Source organism: Peromyscus leucopus, chromosome 1 (assembly GCF_004664715.2).
Source record: "Peromyscus leucopus breed LL Stock chromosome 1, UCI_PerLeu_2.1, whole genome shotgun sequence".
In the NCBI taxonomy this organism is placed as follows: Eukaryota; Metazoa; Chordata; class Mammalia; order Rodentia; family Cricetidae; genus Peromyscus; species Peromyscus leucopus.
Window position 1 is genome coordinate 70576633 of NC_051063.1, and position 18360 is coordinate 70594992.

General features: G+C 45.3%; 1 protein-coding gene across 1 annotated transcript in view; it reads left to right on the plus strand.

Moving 5' to 3' along the window:
* Positions 1-18360, plus strand: part of Adam12 (ADAM metallopeptidase domain 12) — a 319985-nt gene that overhangs the window by 241759 nt on the left and 59866 nt on the right. The window contains exons 10-11 of the mRNA XM_028868879.2: positions 1196-1280; positions 4891-5039. Coding sequence (XP_028724712.1) covers positions 1196-1280; positions 4891-5039 — 234 coding nt within the window. The remainder of the gene's footprint in view (positions 1-1195; positions 1281-4890; positions 5040-18360) is intronic.

Here is an 18360-nt window from a genome sequence, read left to right on the forward strand (position 1 = left end):
CATAGATAACAAGGGATGGCTCTAGTGCAATAGTTAGAGAGATAATTGATAAAAGAAGGAAATTTTAAAAAAGGAAGGAAAGGAAAAGAAAACTAAAAAAAGAAAAAAGAAACAGAAGTAGAGAAGGAACAATGCTATTTATACATTTGCTACCTCTAGCTAAATAGTCACCATGAAGATATCTAACTTTAATTTTTATTTTATTTCATGTGTGAGTGTTTATCTGCATATATGTCTATGTACTGTAGGTGCCTGACACCCACAGAGGCCAAAAGAGGAAGCTGAATCCCCTAGGACTAGAGTTCCTGACCGTTGTGAGCTGTTATCTGGGTGCTAGGAATGGAATCCAGGTCCTTTGGAAGAGTAGCCAGCTCTTAACCATTCAGCCATCTCTCGGGCCTCATATTTGACTTTTTCAAACTCTCACTGCATTGTCTGTGTTGGTACACAGCCAACATAACATGACTAAGTCACTTGATTACTTTATCCGAGTCCAACAAATACAATGTTAAAGTTTGAATGCATGAGCCTGGGATTAACACACTTGCCTGAAACAGTCCTTTGGTGTGATTAGATTCGTGATCAGTTTGAGATTCCAGATAGGAGGACGCCTACATAGAAGCCACCAAGTTCCCTTCCAGAAACTTCCTCTGCTGCCAAGGCTTTGTGGGCACTTACTCGCTGTACTGGCTCTAGCAGAGTGATCGCCTTCCTGCCGGCGTCAGTCTCAAAAGCCATATTGGCAGAACGCTTTGAAGGATTTCGTGTCTGGCGATGAGGAGTTACACAGGAAAGCAAGCTCCAGCTACAACAGAAAACTCCCAAGTGTCTCCTGTTTCCTTTAGCAAGCAGTGACTCCCAAAGACTTCCCAGCCTTTCTATCAGCAGGCATTGTTTCAAAGGAAGAACTCCCTCCAGTCCATCAGGAAGCAGGCAGGCTGCAACTTAGAAATACAAAGTGATGCCTGGCCACTGTCTGAGTCTCGACAACAAAACTCTACAAGAATTATGGGACCATCTTGCAACTGGAAACGTAAAGTGTAATGAAAAAAACATAAAAGTCACAAGTAACTAGTCCTGGGGCTGTTCACATCATTGAACATTCTGTGGCAGGCCTGCCTAACAAGATTTGAAATGTTGGGAAAGGCATCCCTAATGCATGAGATTAAAGACAGTCCTTCCTTTTGTTTTCCAGTGGGGTTTATTTCCAAGGAACCACCATCGGCATGGCACCCATCATGAGCATGTGCACTGCAGAGCAGTCTGGAGGGGTTGTCATGGTAAGCCAAAGATGCCCAGGAAGTGTCTTCCCTGTTTCATTTCCCCTTGCCCCCAGGAAATTCCTACTCTTGTCAGACCTCATGAAATTAGCTCCTTTCCAGTGAAGCTTTCTAAATTTACCTCTGTCCTTACTCCACCCATATTTATGATTTATTTTTCCACACATGGGGGACACAGCTGCTACCCAGGGAAGGCAGACATATCTCAAGTGGGACTATTGGTCCAAGTATTTCAATCCAGGAATGTTTCCTGGGCTTGGGATGAGCCAGGGCCTGGGGGCTGCCTTCTATGCTCAGTTTTTTTTGGGGGGGATAGACTGTGGTCTCACCAAATGTTGCCGCTCAAGTGATTTTTTGATGGTTCTGCCTCTGCGCCCAACAGTCAGAAGTTTGAGGTTTTTCACTACGTACCATTGCAAATGCTTTCCATACCTTCTGGCCAGAGTACAATTTGTCTTTATCATAACCTTATTCTTGGAAGGCAAAGGCCTAGGTTTATTGCTTTACAGGGGTAACTTTGTCATGTATGGGGCTATATATGTTTGTAAAAGGAAATACAGCGAGAAGCATGTTTGAGATTTCTTATGAGTTTAATGGAAGGAACTTAGACTGTCTGCCCAACGGGAGGCTCCTTCCCACGCTGGCCCTCCTGAAAGTTCTAGAAGGGATTCTCAGACCAGATTGTCCCTTGAGAATCTAGTGCCCACCATGGTATGGTCTCTCAGACAGGGAGTCTCCTCAGAGCCTGTCCTCCATCTCCATTAAACAAATACACTGTCGCCCTCTAGAGAAGCCATGCTCCCTCCCCACCCTTCATATAGAGAGCAGCTGTGGGTGTTCAGTTGTAGCAAAGGGTGGAAACAGTTACATTCTGCTGAGTGTGATTTTCTCTGCATACTGCCTAATCTAATCTTCCTAGTGATGGTACATAAACATTTTCCTCCCGTCTGGGAGCAGTGGTAGGTAATTTATGCAAGCCCGCACTGCGTGGGTAGCCTATGTGGAGGGCCTGCACCCACTCGTTGGCTTGCTTGAACCAGCTCCTCTCAGATTTCCTTTGAACAGGGAAGCCCTGCCGGTGATCTCCACCGTGGAAGTCACTGGAAAGTCTAGGTTTTGCTGGTGCCGGGTTAATTTCGAGTCAGATCACAGCTATGTTTTCATAGAACAGATTGTAAAGTTTTAAGAGGGAGTGCTTTTCAGTTTCATGGTTCCATGGTTAGCTGCTACTGACTGTGCCACTTAAAATTGGCACAAATACGTTTAGAAGTCAAAATGGAATTCTTCAGGAGCAAAGTGGGTCCTGCCCCTGCATGGGGCTGAAGCACCCCATGTCCCACAGGACAGGGTGGAGGGACTCCGCAGCTCCTATTCCTTGCTCTGTTTCTACAGAAATAAATACTATGATTCCCTCTTTAAAATCGTACAGGGGGGAAAATCCTATTTGTTTTAAGTATGGGCAAGAAAGGTGAGAATACATGCAGCTTAGATGTCAGGCCATGAGGGTCAAGCGAGGCCGGAAGTTAATCATCAAGGGGGCTTGACTAAATGACTCAGCAATCAAGAGTTGACAGTTCTGCTCTTCAGGAGGACCTGGCCTTGGTTTCTAGTACCCAAGTCAGGCAGTTCCTGACTGCCTGTAACTCCAGCTCCAAGGGACCCAGTACCCTTTCCTGGGCTCTACAGCCACTGCACTCACATGGACAAACCCACACACAGACACAGTCATGCACACACATAATCAAAAATAAATAAAATTTTCAAAGAAATTGGTTCCACCAATTAGATATTATTGCCTTTACACACACCCTTTTTATTCCACAGAGAAATATCAAGTAGGGTGGAAATGCCATCATACAGTAGCTTTAACTTCTGTTGGATTCATGAGGCAACAAAACAACATCCTGCCCAGACCTAAAACATCTGCACTAGCTTTCCCTGACTGCATCCTGAAGTTGGACTCCTGTGTATTAGGTGTGATCATCACTATACCCAATGACCCTCAACTATAGAGTAAGGAAGTGGTTGACAAAAAGGGAGGAACCCTTACAGAGTTAAAAATATGACTTCTAAGACCATGTCTCCACTTCTTCACGATAAAGTCAACTGTCAATCTTAGCAATTGAAAGCCACGCCTTTGTATCTAACTAACCAAAAAAATAAAACAAACAAAAACCTCTTGATTCAGACATGCTATCAGACACACAAAAATATGTGTTCTTCCTCATTGTAAGCAGGTATAAAGGGATTACCAGTAATCCTTAAGATAGATTCTATATAATCACTTATGCTTGATATAAAGTAACTCAAACAATTAAAAACAAAACTGATGTTCCACAGAACAGAAAAACTAGCAGATGAGTATTCTTGAGGAAAAAGTTCTTTGAATTTTGTGCCAAAGTATGCTAACTAAATTCCACCCTCCATGTGTTTTAGTACCATTATCTCCACCAATGCACGTTATTAAAATTTATTTCCTAAAACATGTCTACAGTACTTCCTAAACATGTCTATAGTACTTCCTACAACAGGAAACAGTGAAATGTAAATGAAGTAATTTATCAGGAACTTCATCTAAGAACAACTAGCTTCCTAGACTTGTTATTGTGTCTGAGACAATGAGCTAGTGAGAAAGCCCTGCCCTTGATACCACCAGTAAATCCATCATCTCTCACAGAAACACACCTTTACCCAGAGTCCTCATGAAGACTGGAAATAAGAATTTTTCTTAAAAAAAATTATCATATCCTCTTCTAGATATGTTTTGGAAAACCTGTTATCTCTTTCTGGGTAGCACAAACCAAAATTCAAGCAAGATACTCATTTGCACCAGGGTCCAAACACCTTTTCCAAAACTCCATTCACTGGCAGAATTTCTATAAATCACATCTGCTAATTAAAACAGATTTAGGTTAAGTTAAGTAACTGTATTTTCAGTTATTTTTAAATGTCTACTTGGGATATGAGCCAAGCTATCCAAGGATTCCAGTAAGCTGGAAGTAGCCAGCAATGCTTGCTGGTGGCCAAAGGTTAACATGAACCCCAGCAACTCCATCAGAGAATGGGGCTTTCTCTTTGTCCAAGGTCAGCTTAAAGGGCCAGCAAGAGTGAGCCATAACTGAATTATAATCTTAATTCAGTCAGCCTTCCAATGAATTATGTTTCATGACCAGCTGTTACTGTGGGTTGTCAAGAACTTTCCCAGACTTTTCCCCTACCAGGCAGAAAGGAAGAGAGAGGATTAAGTCTAGCTGTTCAGAGATGATTTGAAAGCATCCTCCATTTAGCATTGTCTTGATCAGGTAGCCTCTTCTTTCTATCATTGGGAATACTTTTTTGCCTGATGTTTTGCAAAGGAGAGAATGGCAAAGAATCCTGAGGTATTCATGAGACAGCCTTCACCGGAAGAACCCCCAAATGGGCTTAAGGAAATAGGCCAAATGACTTCCCATGTTCAGAATTAATAATAGCAAGGCTCTGCATTGGGCCTTATGGGGGATTCAGTTAAACCAAGTGTTAATGATGGGAAAATGCCACGGGATGAGAAGATGGGTGGGAAAAGGCCAAGCAGATGTGAACTGTAAATCTGTGCTCTTGTATTTCCTTTGAGGACCATTCAGACAGCCCTCTTGGTGCTGCCGTGACCTTGGCACATGAGCTGGGCCACAATTTCGGAATGAACCATGACACACTGGAGAGGGGCTGTAGCTGCAGAACGGCTGCAGAGAAAGGAGGATGCATCATGAACCCTTCCACCGGGTGAGTACCAGGCTCCAGTGGCCCGAGAGTGCACAGCTTGAATTGTGTGCTGAGAAACATCTTAGAAAAAGAGGAAACACTCCCACCACCCTGGTTCTCTGAAGTATCCACAGAAGTTTCCTGAAAGAAATTCATGCACAAGTAGCAAGAGTGGACCGTGTGTTCTGGCGAGTCCTGGACAGCCAGCTTTAATGCCACATAGCACAAGGGCTGGCCTCTTCCCTGGGATGTGGTGGGGATGGATGCTATTATTTAGAAATCGAAAATTATCCTACAATCTCAGCACATGTTTCTGATTTGAGCATTCAGCTTCAGCTGACATCGGCTGGATGAGCCAGGCTTCTGAGGGCCTTGAGAATTCACCCTACAAATGGAAATGGGTCATGTGCCCTAGAAGATCGCATCCTGGAGCATGCTAGGTAGAAGGTGCCTTTTACTTCCAGTTGGATGGGGATGAGGGTTGGTTACCATATCCATGTTGACAGACCACTTAACCAGACCTCAGGGGTTTGAGTGAAATGACTTCACTGCTTTCAAAGATGAGGTGATCCCATTTCACTCAGTGACTTTCTGAAACCCGAGACTTGGTTCCAACAGAAAAAATAGAAGCTAATCCCACCATTGAAGTCCTTGAGTGAGGTGGGCACAGATGCTACCTGGGGAGATTCAAGCAGATATCCAGCTGGGCAGTGGTGGCACACGCCTTTAATCCAGCACTCAGGAGGTAGAGGCAGGTGGATCTCTGTGAGTTCAAGGCCAGCCTGGTCTACAGAGCAAGATCCAGGACAGGCACCAAAACTACACAGAGAAACCCTATCTTGAAAAAAACAAACAAACAAACAAACAAAAGATGCAGATATCTTCTGACAGCTCTAAGAGCCTGTCCCAAACTGGAGTGGTGAGCTGATTTAGGCGAATTCAGAAAGGAAAGGACACACTGGGTATGGTGCCCTGTCCTTAGATTAAAATCCAAGATCGTGTAGACACTTTTGTGATGGAGCATCCCCAGCCAAGCCTGCTGTCTAAATTGTTGAATTGTGACATTAGGGGTAAAGGGTGTTGACCAAATGACCCAGCAACTGGGGCTATGAAGCCTTGCTGGCAAGGAGAGATCATGGTGTGAAAGGAAATAGCTGCCTGTGAACTTCGAAGTCCCTAAAGAGGGGAGGATTGTTGAAGAATGTGGTCTTGCCTTTGCAAATGGCACCCAGAGGGGCTCCTACCAAATGGTGTTTAGGACACCAGCACCAGCTGGGCTAAACCACACAGCCCACTTCAAAGCTTTGCCACCTCCTGTGAGCCACTGCTCAGGTGCCCTTCACAGCAAGTTCCTGATGCTTCAAGGCACCCTCACTGGCACTGCAGGGGCCACCTTTCATTCATGATTCTGCCTTAAACATAATTCAGCAGAGTCACCTAGGCCTTGTTTAATGATAGCAGGACTGTTGTTGGTATTTTTCACTCTTTTGGCTCTTTTGGGGGCCCCACCACCCAGCTCCCAAATAAATACATGGAGGTTTATTCTTACTTATGAATGCCCGGCCTTAGCTTGGCTTGTTTTTTGCCAACTTTTCTTAACTTAAATTACCTCATCTATCTTTTGCCTCTGGGCTTTTTCCTTTCTCTTACTTCTGTATATCTTACTTTCACTCTTACTTGGTGGCTGGCTGTGTGGCTGTGTAGCTGGTCCCTGGCGTCCTCCTCTCCTTGTTCTCTTGCTCTTTCTTCTTTTTCTCCTTCTATTTATCCTCTCGGCCTGCCAGCCCCACCTTTCCTTTCTCCTGCCTTACTATTGACTGTTCAGCTCTTTATCAGACCAATCAGGTGTTTCAGACAGGCAAAGTAACACAGCTTCACAGAGTTAAACAGCTGTAATGTAAAAGAATGCAACACATCTTTGCATCATTAAACAAGCATAAACAAATGTAACACATCTTAAAATAATATTCTACAACACAGGACCTGACTAAAAGTGAAGAGAGTCTAAAGGAACACAATCAGAGAGCTCTAGGCATGGCCCACCCTTGGCCCACAGGCTACATGCAACCTAAAATAGAGATGAATTTGACTCAACACAAAATTATACACCCACTTAAAACATGATGAGATATTTCTTTTGCAATTTTATTTTTACAACTCAATTGTACAGTTCTCAAGTGTGAACTTTATAGATGACATCATGTCACAATGTCAAAAGGTTGACTCTGCCTGCTAGAGACTAATACATGGTATTCTCTGAAAGGGAGGCTGGCCACACTAAAACATAATGTTCTCTGTATACAAAGCCTAGCAGAGGGGAAGAACCAGCTGGACATTTAGGGCAAGGAGCCACAGCTTAGCGTGTGAGGTTGGTCTGAGGACCACATGCAACCTTCTGTCTCACTACCCAGGGGGCCTAGATGGGGCCAGCCTCCCTGAGTAGCATGGCCAGTGGCTCAAAGTTGAACTGGTGGGAGTTGGCCTGCAGCAGGGTGGTCTCTGTGTCTTCTCAAACTCATCCAGAGGACACAGGGAACGCTCTGTATGCTTTGTCCTGCTGATTATCCCATGGACACTAATACATCTACCCACACACCTCCAGAAAAGGCTCCCCACTGACCAACCTTGTTGCCAGCTGACATAGCGAGTGCTTTTTCATTTTTGATAAGAGAAAATGGAAGAGCAAAATCTAGTTAGAGACCGCTGGGTTGGATTGAAGAAATCATGCCATCCCAGTTCTGACCCGATTGTTCTTATGACCCAATGGTTCTCATGCACACAAGCAGAGATGTGAAGCCCGGGGCCTTTGTGAGCCCTGTTAGCAAAATGCATAGGTCTATCTGTACGCCTTCCCTGCCTCCCAGTCGGCCACCCACCCACTCATCCTCTTGAACAGGAGATGCTGTTTGAGGAGTTCTCAGCTGAGGAAGACCCTGTAGTCCTAAAGATCATACACGCTACAGGCATGCTCTCTAGCACTCTTGGGGTTTTGTGGGAGGTCTTTCTTGCTGGCAGGTGTCCACGGCAGGGCTGAACAGTGCAGGCCAAATTACCCTAGAGATATCTGAACACCTCAGGTAGAAATGACATTGTTAAGAGCTCAGCAAAACATTGTGAAGGCTTCCCCCACACACCAGGGGCTTGCTAATAGCCTTTATTTGATTTATTCCTTATTAGCAATGTCAGAGTTTTCTCTTTTGCTGAGCTTGTGTTTTGTGTAAATCTTTTTCTATTTGGTTCTCATTTATGATCCCACATCCCTGTCCAGAGAGTGGTGTTTTTAATTTTCTCACATGGAAAGCAACTTCCTAAGCAAGTGGGTGAATTAATCACAAAAGCCCATAGTGAGGGGAAAGCCGAGGAGCCCAAGCAATCCCCCATCATCCATCACCTATGGTGGAATTTCCCAGGCTGCTCCAGCATTATCTCATAGTGGTGGTTCCCTTGCCTCATGGGGTCCTTGGGAGAGGAGGGGGAGTGGATTAAATGAGATCATTTGCCTCTGTAAATTATAAATCACTCCCAAAGACAAAGGAGTATTAGTGTCATTTGGTTCACAGAGACAGCAAGCACAGACGTTGGACCTTTTTCAGAATTCCCACTGAGCTGTAGGAAGGACTTTTGGTTACTGTGTTACTAGGGCTGATTTTAAACTGATCCAAACACCGACCTTCCTCTGACTTCTTCCTCCCTGCTGATTGACCCATGGGTAGCTAGTGTCAAAAAAGTTGGTTAATTGAAGTCTGAGCCTGAAGGAGACTCGGGAAGAGATAGATTAATAACAGGTTTGATAGTCCAAAAGAAATAAATACCAGAAATGGACTAAAGAGTGTGTCCTGTAGACCACCTGGTTTTCTAACATAGTATCTTGTATCCTAACTCTAAAATCGTGACCCAACCCTCAACCCTAACAAACAGCACTGGAAGGCCTGCAAATTCAATCGTGGAGCAGAGTCCTGTGCAAACCAGGGTGCCTGATTTCCTTGCGCACGGCAGCACTAGCTAGGGGGAGTTTCCCTATGGCTTGTCTCATTAATTACCAGAAGCCTGTGAGTGCCTTGTGTTTTATGTCTTTGGAGACTGAGCATATAAGACCTGCCTTGGAAATTACTCTTTGGCATGTGTGGTGTCTGGGGGGTTGTGTTGGAGTTAAACATAGCGGCATCCATCCATTAAGGAGCTCTTTACAGCTCTTGGTCTTCCGGGGTTGAGTGTGCTGCATTCATAGGAGTAAGGATATAGGAGTGGTGAGAACACATTTGGAGTTAGCATGGTAGTAAATATAGCTTGCTACAGAGTGGAAGTTAAGATTTATGTTCAAAAATAGAGTCACTGGTTCCTCTAATTTTTACCAAAAAAAAAAAATTATTATTGAGAGCTGGGCACTTAGGCTGTCTGGGAGGAATGCATTGGAATCGGCCACACATTATGCTCCTTGATGGATATTGAGTATACACCCATAGCAGGACAGACTCATATCTGTGTGGTTCCCATTATGATCCCACATTCCTGTCCTGAGAGTAGTGTTTTTAATTTTCTCAGATGAAAAGCAACTTCCTAAACAAGTGGGTGAATTAATCACCAAAGCCCATAGTGAGGGGGATTTGTATTATAGTGGTAAAAAAGATGTGAGAAAATCAGCCAACAAAACCCCTGCAGGCTGGAGTCTCGCAGCTGGTCAAAGTGCTGAGAGCAAGCAACTATTCGATGCTCAGCTATAAATGAAACATGGACAGCAGCCCCTCCTAGATTCAGGGATCACTGGTGAGTAGGAAGCAGAAGGAATTGAAAGAGCAGGAGGAAGCTGGGGAATGGTAAAGAATGCTGCCTCCTGAGACAATACCACTGTTTGACTCTTGAAGTCACTGTGGCTATGATTACCTGCACAAAATCTGCACAAGGTAGGGCCCAACCACACTCCTGTCCATGGAGTGAGGAGGGGCTCATAGGGCCCCGCCCCTCCCTGAGGATTTACCTAAGTAGTTAATGAAGTCGATGAAGGAAGGAAAGCCATTTTTCTTCGTGGTATATCTACTGATTAGATGTCCTTGATATAAACAAACTTTCACCCATGCTCCCATAAGCCACCCTAGTGAAACTTACTGGGTCACTAAAACAACAGCAAAAAGAAAAGATGAAAATACAAGAGGGGCTAGTTGGGAAGGTGGGGGGGGACAGTAGAAGTGGGAGGCATAAAAGATGAAGGGGAGAAATATGATTAAAATATGTACACATATGAAAATGTCATACGGAACCTATTATTTCCAATTAATACATGCTGATTATAAACAACCAAATGGCCTGGAGAGATGGCTCAGTCAGTCAGTAATATACTCTATGCACAAGCATCAGGGACCTGAGTTCAGGTTGTCAGCACCCGCATACAAAGCTAAGCACAATGTTGGGTAGTCTCAGTGCCAGCAACACTCCTGGGCCTTTCTAACCCCCACATACAAACCTAAAGCACAATGTTGGGTAGTATCAGTACCAATCAGCAAGCTCAGGTTCAGTGAAAGATATTGTAAAGTAAGTTGGAGAATGTTTGAGGAAAACACCCAGTGTTGACCTCTGACCTCCCCACACACATGCACACATGCACACACACTCATACATGCATACACTCACATACACACATGCACACAGATGGCAGGATCCTTGATTTCAGAGAACCGGTATTCATTGTAGTGGAGAGAAGAGCAAGGGATCTGGAGGTGGCAAGTTGAAAAAACAGAGTTCTGATGGAAGATTCTGTAGGTATGGGAGGGTCTCCTCAATGAACATCCTCTTCCCCCTTCTAAGCTGGCCTGGGTACCACAGCATCCATCTGTAGGCACTGTGTGTCCCTCTAAGACAGGGGTTCTCAACCTTCATAATGCTGAGACCCTTTAATACAGTTCCTCATGTTGTGGTGACTCCCCCCCCAACCATAAAATTATTTCTTTGCTACTTCATAACTATAATTTGTTACTGTTATGATAAATATCTGATATACAGGATATCTGATAGGTGACCTCTGTGGGGCTCCAGACCCCTAGGTTGAGAACCACTACTCTAAGAGAAAAGGAGAAATCTTCAAACTCAACCATGGTACCACATTTCAGATCATCATAAGAGTGACCAATAATTTAATTCCTTATGAACAGGGAGCCAAAGTTGGAAGGGGGTGAGCTGAGAATGCATCAGGGAGCAAAGATCAGGCTGAGCCTTCAAGAGATTGAGCAGAAATGAGGCTGTCCTCTGCCTGATCATCTCCAGGTCGTCTCATGCTAAAACAGAATTTCCCTTTGAAAGGATTTATCTAAAAATGCATGTCAAGGAGGCGGAATGAATAGTGGTTTCCTGTGAATGCTCCCAGAGGCTGATAAGACGTACCAGAGCCCAAGAGTAATCAACACAGAATACACACACAATCCAAATCTACCCCCTTCTGAACTCTGAGCAGCTGTGTAAGATCTTGGAACACTCTGGACATGGAGGGATTTGCAAAGATGGAATTGAAGGAACTTATTTCTCTGAATCATCTCATTTGAGGATGCCAGGTTGGGGGGCGGTTGGTTTCAGGGAATTTTTTGTTTTTGTTGTTTTCTCAGTGAAAAGTTTAACAAAATCTTCATTGTTTTTCTCAAAGTGTTGGGATAAATGATGGAGATCTTTACCCAGGGAAAAGGAAAAAGGAAGAACCTTAATGACAAAGGGGGGCAGGGGGCCTCTGGGAAGATGAAATATGACTGGTCAAAATCAATTTAATTATCCAGCCAGCATCCTTGAGTCAGCTACATCCTGACTGTAGTTTAGGGGGTAATGGCCTGGCAGGAATATAAACAGGTCAAGAAGACCTCATTAGCATACAGCACACTAGCTCTTGCTTACTGCCTGGGTAAGTAGATGCAGCATATTGGAAAATAAAGAGGTTTATCTGTAGTTAATTCAGACTTCAAATACTGTATGATCTGGGCCCAGGGCATGGCAGAATTGTTCTCTTCTCTTGGGCTGGACACTTTATAAGGACTGGATGCTCCTTGAGTATCCAGTCCAGGGGAAATGGCACAGGAAGTGTGCCACCTACCTCAGTGGTGGGCACTTGTGCTGTCCTGGGTCAGTGAAGAAGACACAGTGTGTCCATTTTAAAAGTAGGGGAACCGGCACTCAGAAGTCCAGCAAGCCACCAAGTTTCCAAATCATCCAAGCAGAAGCCCAGGGATCTAAAACTGAGTCATCTCCTAGTTTGTTTGCCACACATAAGTAGCCATGGCCATATTTGGACTTCATGTAAGGACAAAGGCCTTCTTAGGACAAAGCAGTGTTTCCATGCAACTTCTGGGAGGCAGGAGACAGCCCCATTTTACAACTAGTTAGGTCTGCAAAGCTCCTTCAAATTACGTCACTACAGCAGAGAGTGATCTCCGGTCTTGGGTCATGGCCTCTTTAATCCAGCATTTTATTTGTGAAGACATTACAGCTGACATTCTGCCTGACCCCATTCTCTCCCATGCATGTACCCTGCATGGCTTCCTCCTCTTCCTAGAACGTGGTACAAAGGCTTTTACGTGAAGGCACAGTTAACTTCTGGGTCTCTCTGTAACTGTGCTATCTGGAAGGAACCATGTTATGCCACAAAAGGTCAGATATTTGTTTTGTCTTTGCTGAATCCCCAGCACCTAGAACAGCATCCAGCATATATTAGAACCAATAAATATTTCCTGGATGAAAGGGTGGGTGGGTGAATGAATGTATTGGTGAATGGATTGATGGGTGGGTAGATGTATTGGTGAATGGATTGATAAGTGGGTAGTAAGCATCTAGATGGATTGGGGGTAGGTATATGGATATAGATAGATGGGTAGATAAATGAATTCGTGAGTAGGGAGGTAGTGGGTGGATAGGTGTGGGGGTAGATGGGTGAGTAGATAGATGAATGGGTGAATGGATAGGTGGGTGGATGAGTGGCTGGATAGGTGGATGGATTGATGAGGAAAGGGTGGATGGGTTGGCAATTGGTGGATGGTTGGATGGACAGGAGAATGAATGGATAGTTGGATTGATGGGTAGGTTGGTGGATGGGTGATGGATGGATGCGATAGATAATGATTGGATGAATAGATAAGTGACAATTAAAACACAATCATTTGTTTCATGTTTTAATGACTAAATCTCGAGGAAAAACTGTATGATCATCATAATTTTATCAAGCGTAGCATTTATACAAACTCTGTTTTCCTTTTTTGTATGCACCATGTCTTTATACAGTGGGATTACAATAGCTTACAAGAATAGCCTAAATATAATCAATAGACCAACTTAAAAACAAACTCAAAGTAAGAGCTGAGTAAACACACAGGGTGAGGAGGCCAAGCCTGTAGTTATTTTCATGCACTCCATGGAGAGCAAGATGATGAGAGCAATTTGCTTTGTAAAATGTAGGGTCTTCCCAGGGAGGCTTTTCCTGGAGGCATGTCAAAAAAAAAAAAAAAAACATGCACAGTCTAATAGTTCTAGAACACAAGAAGAAACACCCCCACCAGACATCTCTCCACTCTACCAAGAACTCTGGCATCTTTCTCATGTCCTTGCCACAGCCCCAAGAACAGACACACTCAGCGCCGTCTTACAGATGAGAAGACTACAGGTTGGTGAGGACACGGGCCCTGCCTGGTCAGACTCCGTTTCTGGCTGTCAGCCCAAGCTCCTGGCTCCAGGACCAGCCCTTCACCCTCACCAGGTGCCAGTGGGCTTTGGAGGTTCCTCTCGCCATTCCTCTATCCCCTGACGGTAACCCCTGCAGGAGCTGCCCAACAGGGCCAGGACAGGATGTGTGCTGACTTCTGCGCTAGCTGGGGTTCAGAATTCTCTATGGTTTTACCCAGCAGGTATGATGAGAGGCATCTTCCTTGTTATAAGCATGGATTGTGCAAGTGTGTCTGGTCCAGCAGCAGAAAGGGGCCTGTTACCTGAGGCTCAGAAATCGTCCCTCATTAAGCACAGCACCTGCTTATATCTGTCAGCACCCAAACTTGGAAGACCCCACCAGCTGCAGCCTTTCCATGTAACCAGACACTGAGCAGCTCATCTGACCCAGGGCCTCTGCAGAACCAACTGAGAACAGAGGTCCCTTTGGTCTGAACACCACGGCCCTGCCTGTGGGTCCTCCGCTCTCAGGACTTGCTTCTAGAGGAAACATCTGCTCAGGGCAGAAGTGAGAAACCCATAGTGGTGGCATCCAGAAGCCGCCCATGCACATCTCAGCTCACCACAGCACCCTTAGTGTCTCTTTATTCAAATTTCTGAGGAATTGGATTCGCACTTTAATTAGTTTCCAGTAGGAGGAGCAGAGGTCAAAGTTCACATGTTTAGCTCATGAACAATAATGTTCTGCAGATGGATCCATTCTGTGTCGCTGGTGCTTTCTATTAACCACAGCCATGTCCTACTGAGGTGAGGACATTCTGGAGCCTTCACCAAGCCTGTGTCTTCCCTAGCCTTCTGTAGCCCATCTGGCAAACCCACTGGGCCAGCATCCGTTCGGATGCAGTCACTGCTGTTCTTGCAAGAATAAATAGATGCAGTTCCCGTTATCTTCACTGAGGTCCAATCCATCCTCTGAGCCAGTGTCCTTCATATCCAGCTCACTCACCACCGAGTGACAGAAAGGACTCAGCCCATGTCTCCCCCTGCCCCAGAGTAATCAGCCTGGAGTAACCAGGCTGTCCTATGGGAAGCTAATTAGGGACAGAGTAACTCACAACCTGGTTCAGATGTGTGCATGCATGTTCACCTACACTTGAGCTCAGGTGTACTGACCCTTGCTTTCCATCACACCAAAGACCTTCAGGCATTTTGGAATTGGAAAGGACCTCAGGACTCATCTTAATTTCTCCCTGGCTCCTAAGAGCCCCAAGACACTGAGGTTACTGCCACTTTCTCTAAATATTACCTGCACGTCACCCCCATTCCCACCCCTATAGGCCCCTGTGCCAGGTCCTGTCTGGGGTTGCCTCATGGCCTGTGCCTGGGGTTGGGGGAGAAGCTCCTGACAGCCCCGCTAGGTCTACAGAATGAAGATGGCAGGCTTCTGTTCAGAAACCCCGAATTCAGTCCCAGCTCTGCACCACTGTGGTCCTGCTAGGGCGCCTCACCTCTCTGAACTCCAGTTTCCTCAGCTGAAAAGCCACAGTGATGAAATTTGACTCACGGGCTATCGGTGAGGGGGTTTACTAAGCAAAGGGTGAGTGCTGTCAGCATTTCCTTTTTTGAGACAGGGTTTCTCTGTGTAGTTTTGGTGCCTGTCCTGGATCTCGCTCTGTAGACCAGGCTGGCCTCAAACTCGTTCTGTAGATCTGCCTGGCTCTGCCTCCCAAGTGCTGGATTAAAGGTGTGTGCCACTTGCACCTAGCTACTGTCAGCATTTCTAAGCCCCTTAAGAATGAGGAGGCAGGAAGACAGGCCCTGAACCCTGAACTGTGGTGGCCCCCATAAACTGAGTGGCAGTCCTGTCAGACTGCTGAATGAAGGCAAGGCTAATTGCCCAGGGGTGCCAACATTGCCAGCCAGCCTGACTCTGAGGCCCACTTGGTTTCACATATGTTCTATGCCTGGAGATGAAGTGTTTTACACAGAGGCCCAGCTGCAAAAGACCTGAAGGCTTTTGTGACGATGGCCCTGGGGTCTGGGGTTTAAAAGCTGGCAAAGTCCACCCCAGCTGTAGCCCTTGTACTTTGTCATTGTGGGAGGATGTGACCTTGACCTGGGAAGAGAAGTTGGAATAATGGCAAAGCTGGTACTCCTGTGGGGACATCATAGGACATGCTCCACATTGCAAAGGACTTGGTTTCTTAAAAATCTGTCATACTACATGTCATTTGAATATAATCCATGGTGAACTCATACCTGGAAGAAGATAGGAGGACTTGGGGACCATGATCCTGGAAAATGAGCCTTAGGGGAAATGTGGGAAAACTCTAGGGTATCGAAAACAAGGTGTAGCAGGTAGCAACCTTCTGAAAAGCATGTTAATGTGGCTAGTCTATGGATGGATGATGTGGTAGTTTGAATGTAATTGGCTCCCATAAGCTCATTAGGAGTGGCACCATTAGAAGGTGTAGCTTTGTTGGAGTAGATGTCACTGGTTGGAGGAAGTGTATCACTGTGAAGGCAGGCTTTGAGGTCTCATATATGCTCAAGCCACTCCCAGTGCTTCAGTTCACTTCCTGTTGCCTGCTGATCAAGATATAGGACTCTTAGCTTCAGCACCATGTCTGCCTGAATGCTGCTATGTCCCACCATGATGATAATGGACTAAACCTCTGAAACTGTAAGCCATTCCATTAAATGTTTTCCTTTATAAGAGTTGCCATGGTCATGGTGTGTCTTCACAGCAATAGAAACCTGAAGACAGATGGTTGGTTAATTGGTTGATTGGATGGATGGATGGATGGATGGATGGATGGATGGATGGTAGTTGGATGAATGATTGGATGGATGGATGGATGGATGGATGGATGGTAGTTGGATGAATGATTGGATGGATGGATGGATGGATGGATGGATGGATGACTGGATGGATGACTGGATGGATGATTGGATGGGTGTTGGATGGATGGATGAATGAATGGATGGATGGTGGTTGGATGGATGGATGGATGGATGGATGGATGGATGGATGATTGGATGGATGATTGGATGGATGATTGGATGGATGACTGGATGGGTGTTGGTTGAATAGGTGGATGAATGGATGGATGGATCGATGGATTGATGGATCGATGGGTGGAAGGATGGATAGTTGGATGGATAGTTGAATGGATGGTGGTTCAATGGATGGATATATGGTGGTTGGATGGATGAATGCATGGATGATGGATGGTTGGATGGATGATTGGATGGTTGGTTATGCTCCTGAGTCCTGTTCCTGTTTGCCCTTCAGAACCTAGGAGTCTTTTTGCTGCCAGGTATAGTATAAAATTGCCAAGGGTGGTATGTAGCCCTTCCTCATTTGTCTTTGCAGTTTTACTACATTGCTGCCTTCTGGCTACAGTTATGATGGATTGTGCACCATCTCTGAAATGTTTCTAAGCCCCAAGAATGAGCAAAGCAGTCACAGACATCTTTCCCCAAGATGACTTAGCATCTCAGGACACTGTGAGGTTACCCCAAAACTAGGGGTTTTGGTTGAAGCTCCATTGTCTTCATCCTTAGAGTGGGAGGTGATGATGCCCACTTCAGATGTAAAACTGAGGCCCAAGGTAACACTGACAGACAAGTACCTAGACATCATCATCCTGGTTTGTTTCCTCCCCACCTCCCTCATGCCACACCCCTAGATGAACACCACACTGGATCTACTCTGCTATGGCTTCCATCTTGGTCTGCAAATGAGAAGTCAGTGGGAAGCTCTCAGCAACCTGTTTTCCAAGAGCTGTTATGTAGCCCTGTATGGCGATGTTATTTCTCCTCTGTGGACATGTGATTTTGAAGTTTGGTTGTAGTTGTTGCTGGGTTTTGGGGTTTGGGGGTTTGTGAGATATATTATATATACTTATATATAATATAAAATATTCCCTGAGGAAAACTATTGTTTGCCACTCTTAGAAGTTCTCAGTTGCCTGTTCTTTATCTATAGGTGGGCCCCCTTGAGAGTCCCCCTTCCATGTTAGTATGTTGATTGGCATCATCCTTGTTCAGGTCTTACTGAGGCAGCCATATTATTGAAGTATCATGGGTATAGCTTCCCTGTCATTTCTAGGAGACACACACTCTCGGATGACTTTCTGGTCCATTTGGCTCTTACAGTCTTTCTGCCCCATCTTCTGAAATGTTCCCTGACCTTTGGGTGCAGGAATTGTGTTGTAGACGTATCAAGTGTGTCTGGGGCTACCACGGTCACTTAGTCTCCAATTTTGACCTGTTGTGGTTTCTGTAATGGCCCCCGTGTGTTACAAAGAGAAATGTCTTTGATGAAGGGGGAGAGCTGCACTTAATCTGTGGGTATAAGGACAAATATTTAGAATGCAGTTAGGAATTACATGCTAGTCTAGTAAAGTGGCAGCTGTGGGTTCTCCTCCAAGGCTTATGACGTCACTAGCCCCAGATAGTTGGCTAGCTTTCCAGTATCAGTACTGCTCTTGTTGTACAGGCCTTAAGTCCAATTAGAGAGCTGTTACCACCAATGGCGGTGGGCACCACCATTGCAGCCTTGGGTTAGCATTCTGGTCATCATTGTAGTTCATAGGCATCACCGCAGAGTAGGCCACTAGCTGCCTCCCTCCCTTGCAAGGTGCATGGTTCCTTCTCCTACTACGAAAACTTGTCTTTAGGGAAGAGGCTTTCAAGTCAGATCTAGCTTGGG